Source organism: Triticum urartu, chromosome 7A (genome assembly GCF_056163025.1).
Source record: "Triticum urartu cultivar PI428250 chromosome 7A, HENAU_Tu73, whole genome shotgun sequence".
NCBI lineage: Eukaryota > Viridiplantae > Streptophyta > Magnoliopsida > Poales > Poaceae > Triticum > Triticum urartu.
The window spans coordinates 454714504-454724502 of record NC_141879.1 but is presented as its reverse complement, the minus strand read 5'-3'; the positions used below and the strand labels follow the sequence as shown (position 1 = coordinate 454724502).

At 40.4% G+C, this 9999-nt stretch overlaps 1 protein-coding gene across 2 annotated transcripts; it reads left to right on the top strand.

Moving 5' to 3' along the window:
* Positions 1-3973: 3973 nt before the first annotated feature.
* On the top strand, positions 3974-9695 carry LOC125520345 (putative UDP-arabinose 4-epimerase 3). Of its 2 annotated transcripts, XM_048685239.2 has the most exons (11): positions 3974-4263; positions 4858-4996; positions 5913-6037; positions 7079-7192; positions 7293-7400; positions 7490-7581; positions 7835-7976; positions 8277-8371; positions 8446-8575; positions 8761-8905; positions 9172-9695. In XM_048685239.2, exons 2-11 carry the CDS (start codon positions 4957-4959, stop codon positions 9396-9398), a joined length of 1218 nt encoding a protein of 405 aa, XP_048541196.1. In that variant the 5' UTR covers positions 3974-4263; positions 4858-4956; the 3' UTR covers positions 9399-9695. The 2 variants fall into 2 exon arrangements, with proteins under 2 accessions (XP_048541196.1, XP_048541197.1); XM_048685240.2 differs by lacking the exon at positions 4858-4996 and having other exon boundaries at positions 4015-4263.
* Positions 9696-9999: the final 304 nt, after the last annotated feature.

Below are 9999 nucleotides of genomic sequence, written 5' to 3'. Positions count from 1 at the left end.
GGACCGGTGCTTGGGTGCTGCCCTTACTTGGACAAGCCTCCCACTTATGATTAACCCCTCTCGCCAGCATTCGCAACTATGAAAGAAGAATTAAGATAAATCTAACCATAGCATGAAACATGTGGATCCAAATCAGCCCCTTAAGAAGCAACACATAAAATAGGGTTTAAGCTTCTATCACTCTACCAACCCATCATCTACTTATTACTTCCCAATGCCTTCCCCTAGGCCCAAATCATGGTGAAGTGTCATGTAGTCGACGTTCACATAACACCACTAGAGGAAAGACAACATACATCTCATCAAAATATCGAACGAATACCAAATTCATATGATTACTTATAACAAGACTTCTCCCATCTCCTCAGGAACAAACATAACTACTCACAAAGTATATTCATGTTCAAGATCAGAGGGGTAATAAATATCATTAAGGATCTAAACATATGATCTTCCACCAAATAAACCAACTAGCATCAACTACAAGGAGTGATCAACACTACTAGCAACCCACAGGTACCAATTTGAGGTTTTGGGACAAAGATTGAACACAAGAGATGAACTAGGGTTTGAGAGGAGATGGTGCTGATGAAGATGTTGATGAAGATTGACCCTCCCTCGATGAGAGGATCGTCGGTGAAGATGATGGCTTCGATTTCCCCCTCCTAGAGGGAAGTTTCCCCGATAGAATAGCTCCGCCGGAGCCCTAGATTGCTTCTGCCCAGGTTCTGCGCCGAGATGGCGACGCTTCGTCCCGAAAGCTTCCTTATGATTTTTTTCTAGGTCAAAACGCTTCATATAGCAGAAGATGGGCACCAAACGATGCCTAGGGGCCCCACAAGCCCTGGGGGGTAGGGCGCGCCCCCCATGCTTGTGGCCACCTGGTGGGTCCCATTCTGTAGTTTCTTCACCCAATATTATATATATTCCAAAATAATTATCTGTAAGTTGCAGGACATTTGGAGTTGTGCAGAATAGCTATCTCAGATTTTCTCCTTTCCGGTCCAGAATTCCAGCTGCCGGCATTCTCCCCTTTTATATAAACCTTGTAAAATAAGAGAGAAAAGGCATAAGTATAGTACCATATTGTAAATAACAGTCAATAATGCAATAAATATCAAAATAAAAGCATGATGCAAAATGGATGTATCAATCAACAAAATTACCTTGGATCGTATCAAACATACAACCTTGGTTCTATTTCCATCTCATGGGAATCATTTTGACATCCATATAGTATATATCATAATTGAAATATTTAGTAATTGCTAGTTTAACCTGCACTGACTTTAAGTATAGCTATGATGACACAATCTCGTCATAGTCAACTCCTTGATCTTATCATAAACTATTTGTAACAATTCAAGCATTATTAAACATTTCTATCTCTGTGAGTTTATAGATCCATTACTATTTTCTAGACTCTAAGTCTCAAAGGGTTCATCAAGTTCTAAACTTCAATTATGTGTATGGATACTATCTCAGATTATTTTGACATATAGCCAATTTCCAGAGTGAGGTCCCATCAATGTTTCTCTGTGAACTATAGTTTAATCGTTTGTTCAACAATATTTTGTCTGCATGCCATGAAGGTCTGCACGAATTTTCCTAACCAATATGGTTCAGCTCGACTGAAGTCTCTATATCTCATGTAGAGTCTTTCGTATCACTCATGGTAGGAAATTCTAGAATCACTTCTAGCGTTGATTTTCTTTGACCTGATCACGAAGATTCTGCAATCTTATTGAGTTGCACTGTCCTCCCACTTTCTTTGCAGAAAACATGTTTTTTCAAAAATTTCGCACTCTAGCAAAACACTTTGCCTTGGAATAGTGATAGAGGAATACCCAACCATTTGGGATAAGTTGGGGCTGTACGATGTGATTAATAAAGCTTGTGCTATTGATCACATGGGAGAGGCAGTTCTGGAATTCTCACTCCTTATGCCAGACTAACAACTATCTATATTGGGCCTCCAGAATGTACATGAATTGATCGCTATAACCGCTTGGTATCTATGGTGGGATAGACACAAGCTAGTTCGTGAGGAAAAGTTTCAAGATGCGTACCAGACGTCCATGGGGTCGAGCTATAACGGCAAACTATGTAAATGCCCATTCACCTAATGCAATTAGGAAAGAGGGGGGGAGTGGAGCAGACCTCCTATGGTTTTTCTAAAACCGAACTTGGATGCTTCTTTTGATCATGATCTGCTTAGGGGCGCAATTGGTATTGTCCTTCGGGATGATAAAGGAAAAATCATTGTTGGCCGAAACTGTAAGACCGATTGGTGTGCTGATGTACTGACAGCGGAAGCGTTGGCTCTAAGGTTGGATTTATCTCTTGCACAAAAGTTGGGATGCAATCGTCTTGTTATTAACTCTGATAATATGAAAGTCATTGACACAATGAAGAATAGAGGAGAATCTGCAGGAGCGACGACGGCAGTTTTCGATGATTGCTATTTCATGGCATTTGTTTTTTCTCTTACTAGTCTTGAACAATGTAATAGGGAAGCAAATAAGGTTGCTTAAGAACTTGCTAGATTAGGGTTTCCTGACAAGGGATCAGTTTGAGGAGCCTTTGAAAAATATTGTAATTTTCTTATAAATGATGTAACTGTTGTTTCTAATGAATAAAGCTGATTTTTTTTGAAAATTCAGGTGGGGGACCCCTCCCCCCATTCTAAAAAAACTAGGTTAAAATATTCCCCATCCTCTAGAGAAAAGGAATGACCTAACTAGAGAGTATGCCCAAGACATTCTATTTTAGTCCCTATTTGGGGTAATAAATTTAGGGAGAAACTAACGAGACGCCATTAAAATCGCAAGGATAGCCTTTTATTCATGTCATATAAAGTCAAAGTGCTCTGAAACTCATGGTGAACAACTTGCAAAAGCATAGTAGATCATAAAGGGCAAACCAAATATGAGCTATCTCATGCATCTTTTCTCCCTCGTGTCTTCTCAAGTTAAGTAGCAATTTCCTTGATGTTTCACTATCTTAAAAATGCCATTTCCAAGTAAATTGCATGGTTTTGATGTCTATGGCCCCGATCACATTCTAACAATGAGTTTGTCTGATTTATGTGTTCCAAGAAAATTCTTAAAGGTTGTATTACTAGAAAACAACATTTTACACGGTGCTATGATGGATCAAAGTCATTGGAGCAACTCTAATAGAGTCTTTATATCCCTCTTGGATCCATAATAAGCGCCAATGTGAAGCATATAGGGTAAAAAACACTGTAACATATTCACCAAACCCGTCTCCATCGCCATATTTCTGGAAGACCCTCCATACTTCCCCCAACTTGCTTGGAATCGAGGCCCGTTGCCAAAAATTGAGCTTCACCGACATCTGCCTTTCGTCGCTGCGGTGGGAGTAGGAAGCCTCCCATGCCCTACCTCAACCTTGCCTGCTTCAAGTAGTGGGAGATTTAGAATCCGAGTACCAGGAGTGTCATCTTCAATAAATCTCTATTTTTTATGAAAAATATACTAAAATAGTATAATTTGATCTAAACATTATGATAAATCTAACAAATAGTCTTGAAATGGTATCAAGAAATGTTTTATATTTGAGATAGAGGGAGTATAATATAAACTACTCCCCCTTAAAGAAATATAGGAGTGCTACACAGGAAGTATTTTGCATTTTTGGAGGAGTTAAAAAACAAACCATAAATACCAATCCTCAGCAGATTGATATGTACACTATACAAGTATCATGTCAGGCAATGTCTCGTCATCATATCGATTTGACGTTGCGTGCTTCACAAGAGTGTTGACATATTAACTCTGATGCTGGCTCATAGATGCAAGAGAAAGGTAGGAAAAGAAAGGAAAAAAATGCACAAAGAAAAGTTTGCAGTGCAGGTGGTGATAGATTCCCAACAACAAACAATGCGAGTAATAAATTCTGAAACTTGAGATTCAGTACTGGTTTTAAGGTGGAGAGATAGAGTGTGCAGTCACCTCCTGGGCCAAGAGTGAGAAAGAAAAGCAAGAAACGGCGAGAGGGAGGTGGAGAGAGGAAGCAACAGCAAAGCAAGGACTTTTGCAACTCTACTTCTCTTCTCTCTAGACAGACAGACAGACAGAGGAGAGGAGAGAGAGGGGACTTGGTCCAGAACACCACCCCAACGACCCCCCTCCTCTCCCGTGTTTTCTCCTACTTCTCCTCCCGGACGGAGGCTTCTCCTCTCTCGCCCTGCTTGATTGGAGCTGCCCCTCACTCCCTCTGTCTCCCTGCGCGCACACGGTGAGCTCTTGCCGCCTCAGCTGCATTTTCTTGATCTGGCTTCGCGGCCGCGGAACTTTCTTGCGGATCGGGGGTTTCCTCATGCTTGCGTTTCTTGTAGTTGGACATTCGTGATGTTTGGTTCGGATTGAGGCGGCAAAAGTGCGATATTGATGCGATTCGCTTGAGGAGGCGGGGGGGGGGGGGGGGGGGGGGGGGGGGGTAAGGTAATAATAAGAAGTAAATGCGCTTCGATTTCTCTCGTCGTTGTTCCGTGCTGCTCTCTTCGGATCTACTGCGGTTGCCACGCCTGAAAACTCCATCCCGGCGGCACTCTCTTCAACTCGAGATCTTGCGCTTTTCATTTCGCTTTGTCCTTTTCTGAATTCGAGATTAAGACCGGCGAATCGACTTTTGGACATGTTTCTTTCTTTTTGGCCAATTGGTGCCCAATGCTCTATCTAATGCTGTTGATCCTTGTTTGGAATTGCAATGCTGTTCTTGCCCTGTTGGAATTGGCCGCCCTATGGCCATGGGGATTCTTATCATTCGCTTGCTCTGGGTGTGATTTTTTGTGTCCTTGTGACTGACACATTCCGTGTGCTGGTTCTGTAGGGATTCCACCATTGGCAGAAAGATCAAGGTGGCGGCAGTGGCGGCGGCGAGTAGAGGTTCCACCATTGGCTAGTTCGTCTCAAGGAGTAGAATTCTTACATGGTCCCTGTAAACAGGAGGGGAACACAGCCTAGGGCTGGTAGATCTCTGTACACAGTCTTGGCTATTACTGTTTCTTTAGATACATAGACACCTCATTGCCATGGCTTTTCACCCCAATAGTCCTTCAGCATGTGTGCCAACCAGTAGTGGGTGGGCATTGTTTTTGCTTAATTTGTCTCTCGAATCCATGCCCCATGATATATTATTATTTTCAATACTCCACCTGAAAAAGCTGTCCTTTTTAGAGCCTACAATGGGATTCACCTGGTGTACAAGTGCATGCTTAGCTTTCCACGGTGATGTTTAGCATGCTTGTTAGTGAAGCTGTGCTGTTTCACACTGAAAGTCGTAGGGCTGTTTGGATGGCATGCATGCATTTGGATCATGGCCAAATTTTTGGATCATTGCCAATTATTTGGTGACGCTATGTGATTCTGTAGTAGCCAGCGGGCGAATTCCTGCGCCAAAATTTTGGCAAGCCTTCGTTTTGGTAGGGCTGGCATGGGCACCAACCAAACAGCCCCGTAGTGTTTCTGTTGGCACTGTTTTCAGTGGTGTTTCTTCTGCCTGAAGTAATGCTCCTTACATAGACATTAAAGATGTAAGTTGCTAGAAAGGTAGGCAAGTGAAAGTAAAACAATTAGATGCAGTATTTGAACTGAAGTCAACTGGACATGTGCACCCATACCAATTTAGCCTTTAAGGAAAGCTGTCGCTTTGTCGCGATCACATTTCAAGCAAGTCAACAGTATACTTACTGGTTACTGCATATATTTAACAAAGAGAAAGTTATTTTCTGTGAGGTTCATCTCTCTCTTATTCATTGTTCTAATCGACTTGGTTGCTCCATTGGTCTGATCACGAGTATGCTTCAGCTTAATCAACCAGCATAAATTCGTAATGATTACATTTATGGTCGTTTCCCTTATGGTCTATATTTTTGTTGTTGATAGGGATGGAGTACTTTGATGCTAGGCGTAAACCACATAATATTGGGAAAGTCGTTGTGGCCCTGCTCTTCGTAGCACTCTGTATATTTGTTCTGAAGCAATCTCCTGGTTTTGGTGGCAATAGTGTGGTAAGATGTCCACGTATCTCTTATCCTTTTCCCTCCAATCATATTCTTTTTAACTTGCTTTCGGAATCAGTTTTTTCTCATGTTTAATAGCACACAAATTAAAGGTCACATATCTACCTATAGGAATTGATTACACCTTTCTAAGGTCCTTCCTTTTTTGTTTTCTTGCTGGGCACTTCATCGAATAGTTTGTTTTAGTCTCAAGCAACTGTAGGCGTAACAGAAAAGCATATCATCACTTGGGTTATTGAATACATCCTTGTATAAACATAAAAAGAATGATAAATATTCTAGTTTTGTCCACGCGCATATTAGCTACTCTTAGTAGTGCTAGCAAGCAGATGATGAAAGTGACATCCCTCCAGCCAATAGTCTTTGCATTGCTTTGTAGTTTACATTAGGTCATGGTCCAACTTGAACTTCCATGACTGTTTGTTGCGACTTCTTGGTTTGGTAAGTTGTGGGCCTAATGCATCCTAACAAATTGGATCTTTCATCAATAAGGTGGTAGTTGTATATTATGACAGCTAAGCCATCTCAATAAATACCCCTGACTTTTTCCTGTTGAAGAAAAGCTATTTGGTGAATTTGCAGATGTAGATATATCAGATATCTGAAACTACAGGTTAATTATATAGCGCAGTGTTTTTTTGTATGACATTTTAAAGGCTTTTGCTAATTGCAGTTAAAAAACTACATTGACTTTGTGTGTGGTCATATCTAACTTGATGTACATATATAAATTTGCATCATATGTGTGCGGTGAAGCTTGGGTATGATATCACTGGAGCTGAAGAATTTTTTTGAGCTATTAATAGACGAGCCAGACAAAAATCATTTACTTTGCAATTTGATTCGAAGTGTTGGATATAGGAAACTAAAGTGTGTATCAACTTCTGTTGCTCACACTTTTCATCACTTCATGCAAGGTCCTTTATTTTGTCCTCTTTGTTATGATTACATGATTATCATGGTATTGTTATATCTATATTCACTTAAATCACAACTGTAGAGCTGATTTTGGTTCATGTACCGCTGCAGTTTTCTCGTCATGAACCTGGGGTTACCCATGTCTTAGTGACAGGAGGAGCTGGCTATATTGGTTCACATGCCTCATTACGGCTATTAAAAGACAACTATCGAGTTACCATTGTGGTAATTCCGTTTATCTTTCTGTGGAATTGTTGAATATCTGAAGGAGTGATTCATTCGGTGGATCTTCATCCTTGATGATAAGTTATGTTTATTCTTGTAGGACAATCTTTCTAGAGGAAATAAAGGAGCAGTAAAGGTTCTCCAAGAATTATTTCCGGAGCCTGGGAGACTTCAATTCATCTATGCAGATCTTGGGGATCAAAAATCTGTATCCTAATTTTATGCTTATAACACTACCTGCAGCATGTTGTCCTTTACAGTTATATTGTTCTTGTTATTCACTTAACCGGACTCCAGGTCAACAAGATATTTTCTGAAAATGCATTTGATGCTGTGATGCACTTTGCGGCTGTTGCCTATGTGGGTGAGAGTACAATGGAACCCCTTAGGTAAGTCATCACCTTATTGACAGTTTGACACACTTCACCTGTTAAGCCTCACCCACCTTACACACACTTCTGTAGAACGACCTAACCATATTCTTCTAGGGGAAAAGACACTCAATTTCCTTTCCTTCCAAAAAACTAACATTCTAATTAGTCCATGGAGCACTGTAATGTCAACCCCTCAATCATGCACTTGAATATTTTGTAGTTCTCTAGATAATGCTGTTATAGATTGACAATCTCGACTACTTGGCAGGTATTATCACAATATTACATCAAACACCTTACTGATTTTGGAGGCTATGGCTTCTCATGGAGTCAAGACACTTATTTACTCTAGTACCTGTGCAACTTATGGAGAACCAGAGAAGATGCCTATAATAGAAACCACACCTCAGGTAGATATTCTTAAGATGACTTGTAGACGTGCAGGCGATTATTTTTAACATAGCTTCTAGAAGTGTATGCGACTATTTTTAAGATGGCCTTATGAAGGCAATGTTTCTGGGTATTTCATCTTCCAATTATTGAAAAGGCAAAATTTAGTGCTGCTACCTCAATATTTTACTCTTTACTTCGCTATTGCTAGTTTCATGTATGTACCTCTATTCGTGCAAAACAAAATCTATTTAACTTGTTGGAACATCCGATATTTTTGGTATTATTTTCCTAATTGCTTTATATGTATCTTTACACAGTTGCCAATTAACCCCTATGGAAAAGCCAAGAAAATGGCAGAGGACATCATACTAGATTTCTCAAAGAGAACAGATATGGCTGTCATGATTTTAAGGTGGGATATTTGTACAAGTTAGGAATTTATGAACACAGAATTGACTTTGACTGACATGAAAACTTTTGTCTTAGATATTTCAATGTCATTGGATCAGACCCGGAGGGAAGATTAGGTGAGGCTCCTAGGCCTGAACTACGAGAGCATGGAAGAATATCTGGAGCATGCTTTGATGCAGCATTAGGAGTCATTTCAGGATTGAAGGTATTTTTTTTCTTGTATATTGACTGAAGCAGGTTCGCGTATGAAGTTGTGCATGTTTGGATTATAATATTAATATGGTATATAATGCTTATGCTCTCTGCTTCAGAGTAAGTAGCACGCCTGTGTTTTAAGTGCAATCAGTGAGTAAGGGGTGAAGCTGATGGATTTTGACAAATCAATTGCAGGTTAAAGGGATAGATTATCCTACAGCTGATGGAACCTGCATACGAGACTACATTGATGTCACAGATCTTGTAGATGCTCATGTGAAAGCACTCAACAAGGCAGAGCCTAGTAAAGTTGGCATTTATAATGTTGGCACTGGAAGAGGTTTGACAATACTAGATTTCTTTCTAATTTTACTTAATTGCAGTTAATTCTTTGCTCACACAAGGACAAAGCATATCATTTATATATGAAAATTGGCATAGAAGAACATGCAAAGTGTTAGTCGAGAAGAACCAAAGGAGTATTCTTTACTGATCTTACATTAGAAAAAAAAACCATGTAAAGGTTATGCAATTATGGTATCATACTTGAAGAATTAACTGAAGTTGTCCTGTCAAATCATGCCCCTATCCATCTCCTCTATTCAGGCCGTTCCGTTAAGGAGTTTGTCGATGCCTGCAAGCAGGCAACTGGGGTTGACATCAAAATTGAGTACCTCAGCAGGAGGCCAGGAGACTATGCTGAAGTATTCAGTGACCCCACCAAGATCAACAGTGAGCTCAACTGGACTGCTCAACACACCGATCTGAAGGAAAGCCTGTCTGTCGCGTGGAAGTGGCAAAAGTCGCATCCGCGGGGCTATGGGGCAAACTAGATATAGCTCGCAATCAATAACTCCGCTGAAATCGTTAATACATGTTGATTCTGTAGTTAGTGGTATAGGATCTTGGTGCTCTATACTCTTTGCCAAGTCGCTTCGTTCTTAATCTGTTCTTTTCTTTTTCTGTTTTCAAAAGGTTTGTTTTTTGCTAGTGGAAATATAAGCGATCCGGATATGCTGGAAATCCTGTAAGCATTCCTGTAAGAGCAAATTGCTTGATTGAAAGAACTGTAAAGTACATTTCTTGTGCCATTCAAATCTGATGGTTGTCAACGGAAGCCGGCTGTGAAATCCCTGCTGTGTTTGGCTATGCAAAATATTTTGCCCACTTCTCATGCTGTTTCTGCACTTCTTTTGTGCTGTGCAGCCTCATGAAGACATGCAAAATTGTACTATCATACTATATCATTCAAGATGTATCCGAGCACATGAATTTCGCGTGTAAAAATGCGTCAAATTCACGTGTTCCAATTTGCAGAGATGGCTCTATGAGGGCATGAAGGGTGACCAACCATCCTCCATCTGAACAAAATATATGCAGGCATGTTTGGAATGCGAGATTTTCGGTTTTCCTCAAAATTCTACAGAAATGCTG